This window comes from Lithobates pipiens, unplaced genomic scaffold (genome assembly GCF_037356315.1).
Source record: "Lithobates pipiens isolate NorthernLeopardFrog02 unplaced genomic scaffold, aLitPip1_a1.2 Scaffold_16, whole genome shotgun sequence".
Taxonomy (NCBI): Eukaryota; Metazoa; Chordata; class Amphibia; order Anura; family Ranidae; genus Lithobates; species Lithobates pipiens.
The window spans coordinates 557,345,595-557,365,278 of record NW_027507748.1 but is presented as its reverse complement, the minus strand read 5'-3'; the positions used below and the strand labels follow the sequence as shown (position 1 = coordinate 557,365,278).

The following is a 19,684-nucleotide window of genomic DNA, read 5'->3' as shown; positions in this document are numbered from 1 at the left end:
CATGTTATATCTGTGTTTAGGGTGCATTAAAAAATACATCACTGACAGAATGGATGAGGTCCATTGTGGTGTCCATTCAACATTGTTATTACATGTAATGTATTCCCTTTCATCCACCTATAGCGTTTTATGTTCTTAAAATGTATTCTACCACCTGGAAATCCATGGTGAAATTATTTTATGCAATCCATTTCTTGATTTTAAAGCAAATCTCTCAGCTTTGTTAAACTTTAAAGCTGAACTCTAGGCCAACAGAAAAGACAAATTATTGCAGCCCTGTAATCATAAATACTTCATGTATTAATGATTTCAGAGATGCAATAATTTGTGTCTTTTATATCTGCCTAGAGTCCAGCTTTAAACATTTAACAAGGCTAAGAGACCAATGGGCCCGCAGGGTTCCTAGGTCCATCTCCTTCACTAGGCAGAAAAAAAACTGAGCTGCAGGAGGCAGGCTGAGGGCATGTTACTGGAGGGACTGCCCCCTGGGCGGAACTGTAAAGTTCTGTTTTTTCACATGTATAACATGTTCTGCCTAATCCTCTCCTGAAGGTGGCGTAACAACCCTATGGTCAAGATTAATGGAGCTGTGTCAGTCAATGAAAGAAAGAGAAAATACATTAACAATAAAATCAGTATAAGTGGATGAAAGGGAATACATCATGTGTAATAACAATATTAAATGGAAATATAAGATATAAACCACAATGGAACTCATCCATTCTGTCAGTAATGTATTATGCCCAATATTAAGAGAATGACTAAGCAGTGCAGCACTCTGCTGTGCCCCCTCCTCGCTCATTGGAGTGCTGGTCTGTGGAGGTGGCAGGGAGCAGCTGGCTCAGGCTCTCAGCTGCTTGCTGAGCCAGGTGCTGGTCCAGGGATTTGGGCAGATCCCAACTCCATGGTCATGATGACGCCCGAGTCTGGACCAACTCTGACATCAGCAGAGAGCAGACTTCAGCCCACTCTCTGCTGAAAACAGTACACAGGAGTGCAAAACAAACTGCATTACTGTGATCCATAGGAGAAGTACAGCTAAAAGAGCATTGGCTGTGCTTTTCCTTTTACATCACCTTCATGTGCCTGGCAGTAATTAATATAAAAGAAAAGGATCACCACCTGCAAATTTCTAGATATTTTAAGGCCAGAAGGCTTTCATGAGCTCCAAAACCATTCTGCTTGACGTTGGTTCCTTTGCAGGACTTGTTCACAGTCATCTGTGAATGTGGCACTGTACCCAATACTCTACATAACATGGCAATGTCATAATTTACAATTTTATTGCTAATACCATGAAGGTAGCAGATGTATGTATCCTGAAAAGATTGTGCTTGAATTGTGATCAGTTTCAGTAGCAAAAGTATTTCTTATACTATGAAAACGGCAATACAATGGCTGTATGACTTAATGTGGGAAACACTGCTGTATTAAATACGTGAATATTGTTTCTCTGTAATTTTATTTTACCTGTGCTGGTACAACGTGGATTTTTGGGAGCCTCGTCTGATTTATCATGGCAATCGAACTCGCCATCACATTCCCATTGCTTGTTACGTAAACAGCGGCCATTAGCACAACGGAATTCCTCAGGGCCACATGTGGGATATTCTATACAGAATATTAAAATTACAAAACAGGAGGCATAAATAAAGAGACAGCACCTGTACTGATTCAATAAATTAGCAGGAATCGGTAGCAAAGTCTAATACATGGTTTAAACAACGGTTACACAAAACTCACCGCACTCAAGCGACTCATCAGAGCCATCACTGCAATCAGCATCATGATCACACACAAACTGCTTCGGGATACACTGACGATTTTGACACATGAATTCCTTGGAGTCACAGGTGTTGTTGAAAACTAAAGAAAGAACATGAGAGAAAAATCCTAAATATAATCACATAAGCTAATCAGATCATATTGGGCAAACTTATTTCTAATAAAAAACACATTTTGATAAGGTAATGATAAAAGAACAATTTAATTTTGTATATCTTGACACTTTAAATATTTTGCTCTCCTTGGTTCCTACTATTCCCCATCAGCATGCTAAGGATTTTTTTTTGAATAAAACCTTTCTATTGTATTTATACACAATTTAAGTGACATCATCACTGGGTCTCTGTGCTTTTTCTTTGCAATGCAGTTAGGTTGTAGCTGATGGGAAGGGCCAGCAGGGTAATATACATATATTGCTAAAAACAGGAGACTGTGGTAATGCCTACATGTAATGTTGAGCCATAATAGATAGAACCTAAATCCATTAAATGAAAGGGATGGGCTAGAGACATTAAGGCTGGGAAAGAGGGGCTAGATGATGTGGGGCATCTTCCAGCCAGCAAATGAGGCAGGTTCTGACTTGCTGCAGCCTCTAATGTACACAGAGAAAAGCTTACTGTGTGCAGTGAAATCAGAGTAAGGCCGCGTACACACGGGCGGACTGTCTGTCCAACTTAGTCCGCTGAAACACATTTCAGCGGACAGTCCGCTCGTGTGTGGGCTTCAGCTGACTTTTTCAGCGGACAGTCTGGCGGACTAAGTCTTTCGGAATTTCCGTAATATTGTCCGTCCAACTTTGGTTTCAGCGGACAGTCCGCTCGTGAGTAGGCAAGTTGGACGGACTAAGTATGGCGCATGCTCAGAAAGGATTTACACGGCCGAAGGTTGCATTGCAGTGTATTGGACGTCGTACGTGCTGTACACGTCATCGTGCAAGCTTTTAACGGACTGTCTGTTCATCGTGTGTGGTCAAGTCCGTTCATTCAAAAGTAGGACGGACTGTCTGTCGGATTGTCTGACGGACTTAGTTGGCCAGACAGTCCGCCCGTGTGTACGCGGCTTAAGAACTTTCAGTGCAGGAGAGGAGCCTGCACAACTGTGTAAGATAGAAGGCAAGGCTGGAGTTTAGCTTTAACACAGATTACTAGTAGTAGCCCTGTGGAAAAAAGTCCTAAGACCGGACATTACAGAGTGCCTGCTATTACATTTATTACCTGGAAAAGCTTCCTCTATGTATCCCTCTGATTCAGTGTTACTTTGTTATCTGTGGCATTGACTTCCATCCTGGGTTAAGACCCACCCACCTGTCTTTCCCCTTGTCCAATAGGACTGCCTTTAAATGACCAATGAAGTTCGTTTACTAGACAGTGGAGTTTGTGACAATTAGGCAAAGGCCAGAAGTCAAAGAAAAGTCAGTCATATAGAAATAAAAATAAACTATATCAGAGAACTGTACAAGAATGTTCCGGCTAATAAATGTAAGAGAACACTTGCAGGGCCTTCTGTTTCACAAGACTTGCAATTTTAATTCTTAAGGAGGGCCAATAGCTTTGCTTTAAATTAGGGATCAATTTTCTCACCTCTTGTGATCATAAGTATACATAAATACAACAATATTGCCATTTAAAGCAATTTAAAGCAAAGTATCACTTACTGCAACCAGCCTGGACACTTTCATCTGACCCATCTTGACAATCCTTATCTCCATCACAGAGCCAGCGTCGAGGGACACACACATTAGTACTGGGGCACTGGTAGGATTCAGGGCTACAAGTTGCAGATTCTAGAATACAAAGTAAAGTGTCTCTATCAGATTCACTAATCTTTTCTACTAAATACAGTGGAAGCAAAATGAGAGTGGATCACTTACGACAGCGGGCGTCCTCATCTGATCTGTCCCCACAGTCATCTGAGCCATCACACACCCAGTTTTTAGAGATACAACGATGATTGTTGCATTCAAACTGCATAGACGTACAGAACTTGTCTGGGACAATAGAAAAGAATGTTAGCCTTAAAGTTTAATGAAGCAACTGTGTGTGTTTTATCACATTTCTCCTCACTTCATGAAGATGGAATCCTCTAGCTCAGCATGAAAGTACAGTCTTACCTTTACTTCACCCTAGTTATTTTAGGCTGGGAGGTGGGAAGGAATGCTGTATTAATGAAAGGTGGGAACATAGCCAGGGCCGGGGCAGGACACCTGAAACACTGCACAGGGAGCAGGACATCTAAGAACACATCTTGTAATTTGACCTTAATGGACACTTTCACTGAGAAAGTATAAAGGCTGCCATTGCTGAACACTCCTAAAAAATACTAGCTACAAAGCAGTCATGATATTCCATTGGCTTTAGTACTTTGTGAGCATGTGACCAGGAAACAGTATGCAGATTAGGGATTCTAACGCCACTCCTTATGTTCTTCCCGATCTGCATGCCTTTGGGCTGGTCAAAGATGCAGTGCGAAAAGCCAGATACAGGCAGACAACTATCATTTTCAGAAGGTCTGCAATGGTAGTCTCTGTATTTCTCTCAGCATTCATTTCATATTTAGACGTTAATTTAGGAAGCTTACAGAATTAATTTTAATGTACATTTAGACTATATTGTGTAATGTAAATCTAAGGCTTCCCAACCTTTAGTTCATGGTCTTCTACCTTTCTGTTAAGACATTCATGTATGTAACATGCTCAAACACTTACCACAGTGGCTCTCATCCTCCCCATTATCACAGTCATTCTCTTTATCACAAGTCCAGGTCATTGGAATGCAGCGACCATTTGAACAGGCAAAGTAATTGACTGAGCACTTTGGCTTCCGAATACCTGTGTGGCAAAAGTGCAATTTGAAGCCTTTATAATCTTAATATAAAACGTCTTTGTACAATAAATTACATTAAAACCATTGGAAGATGTATATTTGTAATCAGGAGTACTTTATATTGTCTCTAGATCAGAGTTTAAGAAACACGGTCAACTCTCATCTGCAGAGACTTTATTACTACTCACCTCTCCAGCTCACATTTTTCTCCAACTCTCTAGCTTATCTCTCACTCCAACTCTTCATGTCCACCTCTCCAGCTCGCCTCACCGCGTCACCTTTTACTCCAACCCACCATACTTACTTTTTATTCCAACTTTCCATATTCGTTGCCTCGTCTCACCTTTTTCTCCAGCTCCTCTCTCACTCCAGCTCTTCATACCAACCCCACCAAGTGATCTTTAATTCCAACTCTCCAAACTCGCCTCCTCAGCACACCTTTTTGCTCCAACTCTCCATATTCACCTTTCATTCCAGCTCTCCGTACTGACCTCCTCAGCTAATCTTTTTCTCCAACTCTCACTCCAGCTCTTCATACTCACCTCTTCAGCTCACCTTTTACTCCAACTCTCCATACGCATTTCTAATTTCACCTCTATATTCCTCACCCCTCTAGTCCACCTCTTACTCCATTTCTCTATTCTCATCTCTCCAGGTGCCCACTCACATCCCCAGCTGATCTTTTATCCTATTCTCCATACTAACCTCTCACTCCACCTCTTCAGCTAACCTTTTACTTCAACTGTCCATACTTACTTGTCATTCTACCTTTCCGTAAACATTTCTTCAGCTCACCCTTTTTACAACTCTCCATAATACCTTTTTAGCTCACCTCACCAGCTCACCTTTTACTCCAACTCTCTATATTCACCTTTTCAGCTCACCTATTCTCCAACTCTCCATACACACCTCTTAAGTTCACCTTTTACTCTAACTTTCCATACTCACCTCTCCAGCCAAGCTCACCTCTCGCTCCAACTCTTCATATTCACCTCTCCAGTGTCCCCCACTGCTCCCTTCTGTTTTGTAGTTACCACCAAAATACTCTAGCCTGAGCATTGCATTATAGGAGGAGATCACATGCTGACCATATATGAAAACACCAGTTATTTTGCATTGGCGGCCACAGAAGAGGAAGCAGTGGGAAACATTGGCCAGTGGAGTATAAATTGTTTAGTAGGTGGGCTTTCCACAGAACGTGTCACCAATACATAGTTAGATTGACTCATTGTGGGAGGCCAGCTACAGATAACACGAACTGCATTTGTATTACTGCAATAAGGAATGGTGGCACAAAGTGCAAGCATTACCTGGGCAGTTCATCTCATCTGTGAAGTCACCACAGTCATTGGATCCATCGCAGACCCAGCTGGGGGCATAGCACAAAGAGGTCTTCTCACACTTCTGAAAGGTTGTTCCCTTCACTCCCAGCTTGAAGTAACTACTGCAGTCGGTGATGTCTGGGTATATAGAAATGAGAAGCAATTAGGAGGGCACAAGCTCAGCTTTATGTGAGTACTGATGAGACTAAAAAGAAAGAATAAAATGCATCTAAAATAAAAAAAGAACAAAAAGGAAGTTTTTTGAGTATGGCTATAAGATTATCATGGCTACTCAGTGTGCCTCACCAAATGACAGTGATTACCAAATTTGTTAAAAACGACATATGCTGCTGTTTTGCAGCTTATTTCACATACAAAAAGGTCATGATTAGGAAACTCAATTTTCCTACAATGGCCGGAAATAGGATGCAGATTACCATCTTCAGCTATAACATAAAAAAAAAAAAAAAAAAAAAAAAAAAAAAACAATTGTGGTTGGGTCTATGCAAGAATCTGAATATGCAGTGTGAAATGATTAAAACTATGACGTTTTACCAGTCTAACCTGCATTTGAGGGCCAGGGATCATCAGCTATCACCTAACACCAGCCTCACCATGCTATTCCTGAATCACTGCAATCTTTCCCAGCAGCCAATCAGAATTCACTCTGCTGGAGTCAAAAAGGGGGATACTGACTTTCTGAGTGGATAGCTGAACTTTAGAATAAGAACTCTTTACTAAATAAGGATAAATGCATTAACCCTAGGAAAATATCAAATGTAAATTGGCTAATCATTTCAGCCAGTGACATCAGATATTATAAATCACAGATCCCTGGCTTCTGTCATCTTATGAATCACATTCAAAAACAGGGAAAAATGACAATCATAACAGTATTAAAGCTGAACTCCAGGCAGATATAAAAGTTACAAATGACTGCAACTCTGTATACATTAATATATCACTGAATGTGTTTTTTAATGCAAACAGTGTAAGTGCCTAAATGTGACTGGTATCAGCCTTTTGCAGGCGACAGTATAGTCTCAGAAAAAGAAAAGCAGCACAAGGAGCCAACAGGTGTTCATGTGGTGCAAGAAGCATGCTTATAGGAGTACAGAGAAATAGAAGAGCTCATTAGTGCTTCACATTTTACTGTCCAGTCACAGTGTGGGGACCTGTAAGTCAAAATGACCTCTAGCATAGTAAGATCAGGTCTCCTTTACTGCCAGATACATAAATCTAATTTCTATGGGGCAGCCTCTAATACCACCACAAATGACCATCCCTGGGAAACAGAACAACCAGAAAGGTAAGGAAATATTGTGAAATTGCTGTGGGTTTCCCAGAAATGAGCTAGTACTAGCACTGTAGGTGAGCCCTTCCCACCTCCACTGGTCAAACATGAATGTGATTGTGCATTCCTCATTACAGCAAAAACTAGGCCAAAAGACACCACAACAGGTCTGATTTTTTATTCCTATGGCCAACTTAAACTTGGACAACACCTAACATTATTTTAATCAGTAACTCATTGTAAAGAGCAAAGACGGCTGGAAATGTCAAGCATGAGTGTAATGGAAAAGGAGTGATTTCTTCCAATAGTGATTACAAACATATTACATACGATCGTCTACTGCCAGTAAGGACCACTAAATCATTAGGAAGCTGTATTACCTCATCTGTATAAAGGCTAAAAGCCTCTGAGGATAAACCCAAAGCTTAACGCCAGCCATATTTAAAAAAAATAACAGTGTGTATTGCACAACAGAGTGGGGCGTCAGGATCAGCAGTTAACCAGACTCTGTCACATGCACATGCGCAGACACTGAACACAAAAAAAGGAGGGAGAGAGCAGCGTTAATGACGACTTGCATATTGCTGTCCCTTTATTGTCCAGTCTGGAAGTGGGGAGGCAATACCACCAAAGTCCATAACTGAGAGCAAAATCATGTTCCAGGCTCTGTTGCCATTTGGCCGAGCTGTATTCTTTGGCTGATAAGACAGCTCATGCATGTTTATTCAGCCCTGTAATTAGCCGTTTTCATGGAGTTATGCTTAAAAGAGTAAATTGCACTAGCAGAATTTTAAAGTCTTCTGCATGTAACTGGCCAGGCAGCACAAAACAGGTTTGCATCTTTCCTTTCCTAATACCAAGGAATTGCACAGAATTCTCAAAAAATTACAAATTGGTAAAATGTGTGCTTAAAAATGATTTCAAAGTATGGTTTATTATGGAATTACCATTGAAATAGTCATGTGATTTTTAACCAGTTACATGGTAGCCGATTCTGCAAATAGTATTAACTTTTAGTTTTGCACATTTGAATAATTGGACCAATTCAAGTCTTCTCTAGAACATACAAAACAATCATACTTGCCTGGGATGGTACAAGACTATAATGTAAAAAGAAATCTAATCTAATAGAACATATGCAATGACCACCTATTAACAGTGTACTTACTGCAATTCATCTCATCAGAAGCGTCATCGCAGTCAATGAGCTGGTTACAGTGGCTTGAGTTTGAGATACAGGTCCCATCTCGGCAACGAAACTCTGTAGGGGCACAGCTGGTTTCTGCAAGACATAGTAGGGTTAACAGGCCTTATACTATTCACTGCATAGTACAATGACAAAGTCAGCCAGAAGACTACCTTGTCTGTACAGTATATCTTTGATATGGACAAAAGAAATGGCCAACAAGTCTGCTTAAAGACATTTTTCTTTGCTCACACCTATCCATTTATCTTTGCTATGAATACAGTAAGTTAAAGTACTACACATTATTGTCTGCTCCAACAGAAGCAAAAACGTACACCAATATTCAAAAGACTGCATGTCATTTTTGAAGATCTGTCTAGGATTGTATCAGGAGGGCTGTAGCTGAAGCAGATCATAAGCTATAGTTAGGACATTTCAGGGAGCTGGACATACTCACTGTTGCAAGAGCCCTCGTCCGAGTTGTCACCGCAATCATCCAGGCCATTGCACCAGTAAGTAGAGGAGATGCATCGCCCATTCATACAATGACGGAAACCTTTCTTACATTGACGATTAGCTGTGGGGGCACAGGAAACAATTACTATTACATTTTTACTGGACTTTGCAATTTAGTCGTGGGTAGGCATCTGTCTATTATTAGACTTTGTAGAGGAGCAAAAGGTATTTGAAATGACACATAATGTACAGTACATTTTACAAACTTAATTTGCTTAAAAAATAAAATATACAAAGTCTGGCACTAAATCTGTTGAATTGTATAAGATACAGCCAGCGAAAAGTACATAATTGTCCCAGCTGTTTTGAGAAACACTTGGAGCAGTAGATAATCAATAAAAGCAAAATGAGCCAACAGCGTTGTTTGAAGTCCTGAGCGCTGTTGACGCATTTTGCTTTTATTACAAAATAAAAACTGAATACATTATTGTACAATTGTTAGGTCTTTCAACAGGGCATAGTGGATATAGGTGACCAGTAGTGGTGGGACAAGGTCATCTGGAGCTCAGGGCAAACATGGCCACCACCCCGAGATGTATGAGCATTAGTAAAACACCCCCATCCTGCCAAAAAAAAGAAAAAATTGAGCACTAATCTGCATGCTTACCCCCCAAGCATAAATTCCCCCTCCTCGCAGGACAAATACACCCCCCCCCCCATGCACAAATAATTGTCCACCCCATTCCTCCTCCCAGCTCGCTAAATTCCCCCCCCCCCAAAAAAAAAAAATCACTCCATCCAGCACAAATTCTCTACTTCTCAAATTTACCCTCCGAGCACACATCCTCTCTCTCCCCCATGCCAAATCCCCCCTTCCCAGCACATATCTACCCCCCCCCCCCAATTTCCCCTCCTAGCACAAATACCCTCCAATCATCCCGACTAGTAAAAATCAGACCTTTCAAAAAATGTCCCCTCCTAGCCCAAATCCTCTCCCTTCTCTTCCATATCACCTCTTCAAGCACAAATCCTCTCCCCCTCAACCCCCTCTTAACACAAATCCCCTCAAATCCCCTTTCCTAGGACACTTCCCCTCCTAGAAAAATTCCTACCCCCTGCTGTCGCCCCACCCAACACAAATCCCCTTGTGGTGCCCCCTCACCTCACATGATACCACAGCACCCAGGGCAGCCAGCCCTCCTGCCCACCCCTTGTCCCGGCTCTGGTAATCAAATCTCTTATGAAAAACATGCAGTCCTCTGTCAAATCATCTAACCGCTAGCAAGCACCACAATCTCCTGAACTTTGTTATGAAATGCAGCAGATCACCGTCATCCACTGGAGAAGCATGATAGCACAAGGGCTTGTACAGGAGTGTTTGTCTTGCAACATGTACTGCTTCAATGTGTTAGGAAAGCTACTTGTGCTTGAAAAAAAAGCCTAAATACAGTTTTATTCCTAATCTATTCCTCTGCTCTATTGACTGTCTTGCCAAATGACACGCTTTGTGTGCTCACTGCTGCCCTAATCTGCTAGTCCTGCTCTCTCTACCAGGTACCTCTCATGATACACATGGCACTCTACTTTATATATGTTCTCCATTTCCTTATTATGTCCCCAATCCATTACAGCAGCAAGTCATTCGATCAGTAGGGTAAAAATTCTCATTTAACGTTCAGTCATACAATCATAGCATATGTACCAAATGACAAAATTACTATTACAAAATTGTTGAGTAGAGGTGTATTTTTACTTACAATAAGGCAACATGAAACTGATTGTTTTTATGATAAATCAAAGTTTAAGCAATTGTGGCCTTTTGATGATTACTGTCAAGAGGACACTAGGAGCTGATATGTTCATATGTCTAAAATTCACTAATGTCAATGACTGCAAATAACATCCTGATCAATATAACATGCATGGCACAGTATCATTATTAGTATACAGGATTTATCCATTTATTACAGATGTAGATCTGCCCCTGATGTTGCAAAGTCCATCTGATCACTGCATGGCCTGCTATTAGTCAAAACGGGATTAAACTTACCACAGTAAGACTGTTTCTCATCTGCCTTGTCTTTACAGTGGGCCAATGTATCACATGTCAAGCTGTAGTTGATGCAGTCGCCATTTCCACACTCAAATTCATCATGGGGATTGCAAGTAGAATTGGGGGCTGATTAACAGAAGATGCATAAGAAATAACAAAAATGTTATAGTAGAGGAGGCTGCTTCCAGCACCAGAGAATAGTTAAAGACCCCGAATTTTAGCGGTTTGTTTCTAAAAATAGACAGTCTTGAGGCATTATCACCACTTTGCGAGTAGGTGGTGATAAAAATAATAGAGCCAATGCTCTTCAAGAACACAGAGTCGGGCTACACACTTTTAAAATATAAAATTATTTTGCCTTTTCTTCTATTTTTCTATTCCCATATTAGCTACAAGAACGATTATAAAGAATTAACAATAGAATGTTTTTTTAAAACTGCAATACATTAATAACATTGTAAAATTTGATGACTGACCCCTTTACTCTGGTGGGGATGACACAAAGCAGAAGCCCCTCCCAATCTGAATCTTACCACATGCATTTGCTGGATTCATCCCAACAATCATATATCCCTAGGATTCTGTAAAAAAATACCTTTGCATGTAAAGTCATCCTGTAGAATCCTATCTCCTCGGCAGGAGCAGTTCACTCTCCCATCAGCAGTGATAAGACACAGGTCTTGACAAAAGCTGTTGTTGCTGCATGGAGATAACTCGCCTATTACAGGGTAATAATAAAATAGGTTAGCATATCAAGGCAATTTGATTAAAATCTGTAATAGTCTTTTTTTTTCATGGGCCTTTGGGATTAATAAAGTATTCTGTATATATTTGTTTCATCTTTAAATGCTGCCCAAGCTCAGCGGCAAAACTGAATGCTACTGCTGTTGGGACAAACCATATAACACAGTCAGAGGTGCTTAAAATGGTCAAAAGCTTTTAAACAGATGGCTAAATCTTTTATTTTATCTTACTGCTGTAACTACTTAAAAATGGTTAGCTGGAGATAGGGTTTAATGTGATTGTTGCTCACCTAAAGTCCATCCAACACTACATGTACATCTGACGTTTCTAAGCTCGACAGCCGACCATCACGTTGGATGGAAATAAAATACTGGGCAATTATTATTTTTTTTATACCTATTTACATGGGGTCCCGATGTGATGAGAGTTTCTAAGGAGGATCATATTGGTGTTCATGCAATCTCTCTCCCCATGTTTATAGTGAAATCTAACTGGAGGATTTTCAAGTGCGTTTGACTGCTTTTGATTAAGTAGTCCACTCATTGTGGTAAGAGTCAGTGTGAACTTTTCCTTCTTGGTGACGGATTCTTTCCAGCACTTTCCTTTGTGTGGATCTACACCTATTGGACTGTTTTTTTATTGAGAGCTCATATTTCCTCAAATATTGGGACTTTTTATTAATTGTTAGTGCTGCACTTTGTGATTAATGTTAGTCTTTTTGCGAGGAGATTTGTGTCAGCAGCGGTGTTGCTATTATTAATTCATTCATTAGCGTGGATATTTTTTGATTTTTATTACATGAACTTCAAGCTTCTCTCACAATCCAGAGGTTGATTCAAATATCTGAAACTTTTACATTTGGCCATACCGCTATTAACCTACTGTAATTATAAACAGACAGCAGCTTAACCAATGTTATGTTTCTACTTCTTCTAGAGCTACAATGCCAGAATTTCTGGAATTTAAATTAGAAAAAAGTATATATACTTCCATACTGCAGGGAGTGACAGTGCCATCCATACAGAAAGATCTTGGGAATGCTGAGTATAAAGAATCTCATGAATCTGGGATACTCAGAATTTCCTGTTATCTTGCTGGAAGGGTAGTGACACTACCATTGCCTAGGTACCATGTGGGCAGAAGCCATGATTAATGTAATTATATTTACTATTTTTTTTATTTTACAGGGTTTTCTTTTTAAATGTTAAATTAGCTATCAGGTTAAATATAAATTGCAGACCTTGCTTTTATGGTAAAAAAAAAATATGAAGAATAAGAAATAAAATATTCTACTTACAGCTGTTAGTATCATTTGCCACGGCAATTATTCCCATAGGTTGCTGAGGAATATCACCTCTAAGAAGTTTCAGGTCTGAACCATCATGTTTGTTTGCCCGCTGAACTGCCCGGCGCACCCAGTCTGTCCAAAAGATGTAGTCTCCATATACCGCTAGGCCGAAGGGATGAACTGGATCAGACTTTAAAATCCACTAAAAAAAATAATAATAAAATAAAATAAAAAATCAACACAGTACCATATGAGCTTGCATTTATCCCACATCGCATACAGCCATAAACACGCAATGTAGGGAAAAGAAAATGAAGACTTAAATGGCTACAGAAGAAGAAAAGAAAGACAAAAAAAAATTAATTTTAAAGCTAATCTTTGGATCATTACTAACTTTTTGTCACAGTGACAATGGTCACTGGCACAAAGAGATGGTGATTGTCCCTATTGGGGACATGGAAAGCAATATAGACTTGACAGGGGCTCTAGTTCATAACCAGCCTTTAAAAAAAAAAAAAAAAAGTTCTGGCTTTAGATACACTTTATATATTAATTATTCATTATTCATCTGCTACTAAACATCCTTATTACCATCCTCTTATTTCAAATGATTCCATTGTTAACCAATTAAGGAATGCATACAGATATACCTAACTAATGTAAGTTAAAAAGATACATATCGATCAACTTAAAACAAAATAAAAAAATAAAAATAAAAAAAAGAGACCTTTCAACTATGAAAAAAAAAATAAAAAATTAAAAAAAAAAAAACCTGCATCAATTAACTTATAGGGTTAATACCCATTTATATTTCATGCTTTTAAAAAGCCTTTTATGAAGAAATCGGCTGAATCTGCCAGACACGGTTCCTGTGACGCATTATTGCACATATTCATAGTTTATTGTACAATAAAGTGGCCTTTCTGCATGCAGAGGTTTTATTTCTTTTCTTCCAGTTAAAAGAATGCTCACATCTTTGTGGTGCCATTAAATAAAACAAAAAAAAGTTTTTAACTGAATCTTCTATAAGACTCATTAACTGCATATACAAAAGTTACACAAAGTAAACATATCCTCACCTATCTTTGGCAAATCTTTCACTGAAACTCCACCAAGCCCCCATATTAAAGTACTTTGCTAGCTTTAGAAGCTGTATGTGATATTTAAGAACCAAAAGCACACAGAGATCCTCTCTCATTACTAAGGAACCTAATTTTACACCCAATAGATAGCACGCTGCATACTTCATTTTGACCCCCATATGTTACATTTACCCAGGCAAAACCCCATTGGCTGCCTAATTAGCCTGTGTGTCTAGGTCAGATTGTAAAATAGAATCATGTTGTAAGAACGATATTCCACAAAGCTTTGTGTCATCCACAAAGACAGAAACACTATTTTAATTACAAAGCATACATTATAAAAGGACAAGCTGAAAGTAAGAGTCCCAAAACGTAACCTTGGGTTACACCACTAAAAGCCGTAGACCATCCAGAGTGTGACTAATGGACCACACATGAATGTAATTTGGAAGAAAGTTTTATAGTCATTTACATATTGAAATTTCCAAACCAACAGATCCTAAATTCCATATTGGCGGTCTATGAAGAATCACGTTAATTCATTTTGAAAAGTATACATAAACTACAATCGCCTCTATCCCTCTTTCCACATTTCTGCAGATGTGTTTGACATCAGGCTTTCAAAAAACAATCCTGCCCATCACTTATGGATTTTATTTTCCATTCTGTATGTACTCTTTTACTAACCACCCAAGTATCTTTTCTACAATTGAGGCCTTTGTTTAGTGCTACTGATCACTGCGCATGCAGGTTTCTCTACCTTATGTTATAGCAAATACAGTATATTACAGTAATTAGCATACTAAAAAACTCCACATCTATACCAAATTCATGAAATGATCTTTGCATCAACTTAATGAGGTTGTAATATTTAAAAAAATATACTCCTATCCCTTTAAGGTATAATATATATCATAGTGTTTATGTAGTGTCATTTGTCCCATTCTATGTTGTAGAATACCTGGTTGATACTGCCTGTTCCTGTCTCCCCCTGTTTAAATTGGCCACATTTATCGTGGTTGCTGATCCATGATACCATGGTCAGTTTACGTGACTCCATCATCCTGCTCTCTCCTCAGGGTCTCTGCATCTCCCGCCTCCCACTCCCTTTCTTCCTGTCAGTTCCATGTAGTGAACCAATCTCCTCTCCTCCCATGCCTGTGTAATTCTATTTCCTGCAGCTGCTCCAGTGCTTGTAAAGTTAAGAAATATGTATTCATTACTTTCATCTTCTCTGTTGTAGGTCCCTGATCAGTACAGTGTGTGTGTTTTCCTTAATACCTTCTTTGCAGGGCCCTGCTATGCAGACACGTGACCTCCCTCTGCTTGCTTGCATTCATCAGAGAGAAAGTTCAGAGGGAGAGCAGAGGGAGGTCACATGACAGCACAGCAGGGCTCCGCAAAGGTGGTATTTAGCATTATAATTTTAGAAATACACACACACTGTACTGAACAGGGACATAAAACAGAGAGAATCAAACATGCGACTTTACAACCACTTTAAGGAAGAAAATGAAATGACTAGCTAAACCCATAACTGATATTTGAAACAAGGCTTAAATGATTGACCTTCCACAAAGCCTATAACTAAGGTGTCACTCTCAAATAATGAATTACCCAGTTTTTCAAATTGTCTTAAGATGTTTACCATAAAAGACTTACTTGTCTGTTGGTACCGTCATATTCACATCTCTCAATTTTGTCCAGAGTAGCATCAGAGAAGTATAGTTTCTCAGCTTTGTGGTCAATAGCAAGGCCATTGGGTGCGCGGATGTCACGGTCAATAATGAAAAGCACATTACCGCCTGAGAGTGTTGCCCGCATAATGCTAGGATGCTTCTCATTCCAATTGGTCCAGAACATAAAGCTGTAGAAGACAGATGTAGACATATTCAAAGGATGTTTGAGAAACATTCAGAAACATGTGAAGGAATGTGATTTTTGTACTGGACAAGTAAGAGAGATAAGAAATAAAGGTTAAACTCATTACAAATTGAAAGCAAAATAAAAACATGACCAGAAGGTATAGGACCATACATATCAGTCTCTCATATCAATCCCATCTATAGTAAAGTATATGTCAGCTCAATCTCTGAAATCTTAGAAGAAGAAGTACAGCCAACACTTGTTTGGTTGTACTTTTCCTATGGATCAAAGAAATGCAGTTTATTTTGCACTCCTGTGACCCATTTTTAGCAGAGAGCGGCTGAAGTCTGCTCTCTGCTGACATCACAGAGTCGGTCCAGGCTCTGCGTCATCACGACAATGGAAGTTGGGATTCACCAGATCCCTGGACTGACATCGCTCTCTGCTCATGGAGCTGTGAGAACCAAGCAATCGGCGGTGTTAGTTATCAGTGTTAGAGGCATCGGGGGACCGATGCTGCATCCACCTAGGTAGGTATGAATAAAAATAAATTAATTAATAAAAAAATAAAAAAAACACATACTTCTCGCTTAACATGTCAATATCATGTTCAAATCTCTTTCAAAGTGCAGCAATCTTTAACATAACAGATGGTGATCCTGCCATGAAGATCATTGTTCATGCATTTCCTGTTATACTGTAGGGTGACAACATTATGCTCCTGTGTTGTCACCATGCTGTCACATGATGACTATAAGAGGTCATACTAACACATTAAAAAGGCCTGGTACATTATTATCATCAGGAAATACTTTGGGTGGTGCATGCACTTCCCGCTGTACTCATGGCGAAAATAGCAACTGTGCTGTTTTTCAATTTTCAATAGATTATACTAAGAAAATAACCTTTAAAATAAAGAGTTCAAGTAGCGGGAAAAAAAAAAAAAATGAAAAGATGACATGTTTCCAGAACACAAAAGTAGAGGAACCAACACCTACTTTTGACACTCATCCAGAACAAAGGCCCGAGGATGGTCATCTCCAGACATGGTGACTACAGTCTCTCTTTCAAAGGCCCCAAAACGGTTTTGGTCAACAGTATGCCGAGTAATTGTTGATGTAGTATAACTGGTCCAATACAGGGTGTCCCAGGCTCGATGATAGGCCAGGCCTTCTACCGATCCAACATCTGTGGCAATAAAAGTACAAGTTCCCTGTATGAACATTTTTTTTTTTTTCAGCAATACACATGACCTTTTTTTTAATTACATATGGGCATAAACATAATTGTACATAAAACACTTGCTATGGAATGAATAACTATTTTGCCTTGATGGCAGTTCTTGGAAATAGCAAAACATACCCAGGCAATAGTAGGTTTATTTTTAGATTTTTAATGTGTAAGTCCAACCAAAACTTTCTTTTTTGTTAGTTTTGGATAGAGTGGGGAAGGTTAGAACCCCTGTCAGGTTTTTGCAGCTCTCCAGACTTCCCAACACTTACTGTCATGGGTTTACCTGACTGGATGTGCGTAAAAATTTGCTACAGGGTTATAGAAAGCAATAAACAGCTAATATGATTTAAATATGGAAACAATACTATCTAAATATATGAATCCAGTAAACACTATATATAAAAAAATGTCTAAAGCATAATAACATATAAGCACTATAAATAAATTGCTCATGCTCCGTGATATTGCACTCAGTCCTCAATAAGGTTATTAAACTAAACAACAAAACGTCCATATATATGAAAATAAAGTGCTCGTGCTCTGTGACTTTCAATTAATCCTTGATGAGCGTTTACACTAAACCACAAAAGTCCATATTAACCTCAACCATGTGATAATTGTGTCTTCATGCGTTGTACACCCACAACCCCCACCGGGTGTACCCTCACTTTAGGGGTTAAAAAATAAGCCTGTAATTTATAGCAATAGCCCGCAGAGATCCTCCTTTGCTTCATTTATCCTATGCAGGTTTATGGGACACTTGTATGGAACACATAACCCAGCTCAGAGGTCACTATTTTCTCCTAGAATGTTCAGAGACTCTCTTCATATACATCACATGCGGGAAATAACAAAAGCATGCAATAGCATGATAACGTTTAAAAAAATGTAATTGCAAACAGAACCCCACATATATACGACTCACATTTCAAATAAATAAAAATGGCCTTTAAAGTGTTATAGTGCTGAGGGGTGATGGTCACCTGTGGTCAGGTTCTGCAGCCCCGGTTTACACGGTGTTCCCCCTGTCCTATGCCAGCTCTGCAACACTTCCTGGTACCTCTCTCGTCAGCTGATCAAGCTCTTCCTACCGGTTTCCTCACAGTCTCGTGACTTGCTCTGGCAGTATTCCAAGGGGAAGTCCAGAGACTGTGACAAAACTGGTAGGTGGAGCTTGATCTGTTGACGAGAGAGGTACCAGGAAGTGTTGCAGAGCTGGCATAGAACAGGGGGAAAGCCGTGTAAACTGGGGCTGCAGAACCGGACCACAGGTGACCATCACCCCTCAACACTATAACACTTTAAAGGCCATTTTTATTTATTTGAAATGTGAATTGTATCTATGCGGAGTTCTGTTTGCAATTAAAACATTTTAAACGTTATCATGCTATTGCATGCTTCTGTCATTTCCCGCATGTGATGTATATGAGGAGAGTCTCTGAACATTCTAGGAGAAAATAGTGACCTCTGAGCTGGGTTATGTGTTCCATACAAGTGTCCCATAAACCTGCATAGGATAAATGAAGCAAAGGAGGATCTCTGCAGGCTATTGCTATAAAATTACAGGCTTATTTTTTAAGCCCCTAAAGTGAGGGTACACCCGGTGGGGGTTGTGTGTGCACAACGCATGAAGACACAATTATCACATGGTTGATGTTAATATGGACTTTTGCTGTATAGTTTAAACACTCATCAAGGATTAATTGAATGTCACAGAGCACAAGCATTTTATTTTCATATATATGGACTGTTTAGTATAATAACCTTATTGAGGACTGAGTGCAATATCACAGAGCACAAGCACTTTATAGTGTTTATGTTGTTATGCTTTAGACATTTATGGTATATATAGTGTTTACTGCATTCATATATTTATATAGTATTGTTTCCATATTTATCAGCGCTGTGCAGTGGGGGTTAGTAATGAAGGGCAAATCCACTTTACACTACTAGTGTAAAGTGCACTTGAAATTGCACTTGGAAGTGCAGTCGCTGTGAATCTGAGGGGTAGATCTGAAATGAGGGGAAGCTCTGCTGATTTTATCATCCAATCATGTGCAAGCTAAAATGCTGTTTTTTATTTTCCTTGCATGTCCCCCTTGGATCTACAGTGACTGCACTTCCAAGTGCACTTTCAGTGCAATTTCAAGAGCAGTTTGCACTTGTAGTGCAAAGTGGATTTGCCTTTTTTAAATAACCCCCAGTGTCTTATATAGATTGCATCAGCACCACCTAGGGAAGTGTGGGAAGTGTGTGCAGCTGATTACAGTTATATCACCTGTGTTTATTTTAGGTTAATTTACGCTAAGGCTGGATTCACACCTATGTAACTTTAGTGCTTTTTGCATTTTTCAGATTTGCACTACAGAACGTGTTCCATAGGAAACCATGTTAAATGGACTGTAGATCTTAGATTTGCAAATCTGTAAAATGCAAAAAGCACTAAAACTGCATAGGTGTGAATCCAGCCTTAGTGTGGCAGCTCACGAGGCTTTTACCCATAATATAGTTTTCAGCCTTCCCCTAGTCTACCAAATCTTTCTAACAGAGATC

General features: G+C 39.5%; 1 protein-coding gene across 1 annotated transcript in view; it reads right to left on the bottom strand.

The window, feature by feature from the left end:
• Window positions 1-19,684, bottom strand: part of LRP1 (LDL receptor related protein 1) — a 475,004-nt gene that overhangs the window by 78,579 nt on the left and 376,741 nt on the right. The window contains 13 exon segments of the mRNA XM_077483570.1: window positions 1,471-1,611; window positions 1,744-1,866; window positions 3,440-3,568; window positions 3,656-3,772; window positions 4,490-4,612; window positions 5,918-6,067; window positions 8,392-8,505; window positions 8,867-8,986; window positions 10,916-11,044; window positions 11,514-11,636; window positions 12,960-13,152; window positions 15,695-15,899; window positions 16,897-17,086. Coding sequence (XP_077339696.1) covers window positions 1,471-1,611; window positions 1,744-1,866; window positions 3,440-3,568; window positions 3,656-3,772; window positions 4,490-4,612; window positions 5,918-6,067; window positions 8,392-8,505; window positions 8,867-8,986; window positions 10,916-11,044; window positions 11,514-11,636; window positions 12,960-13,152; window positions 15,695-15,899; window positions 16,897-17,086 — 1,857 coding nt within the window.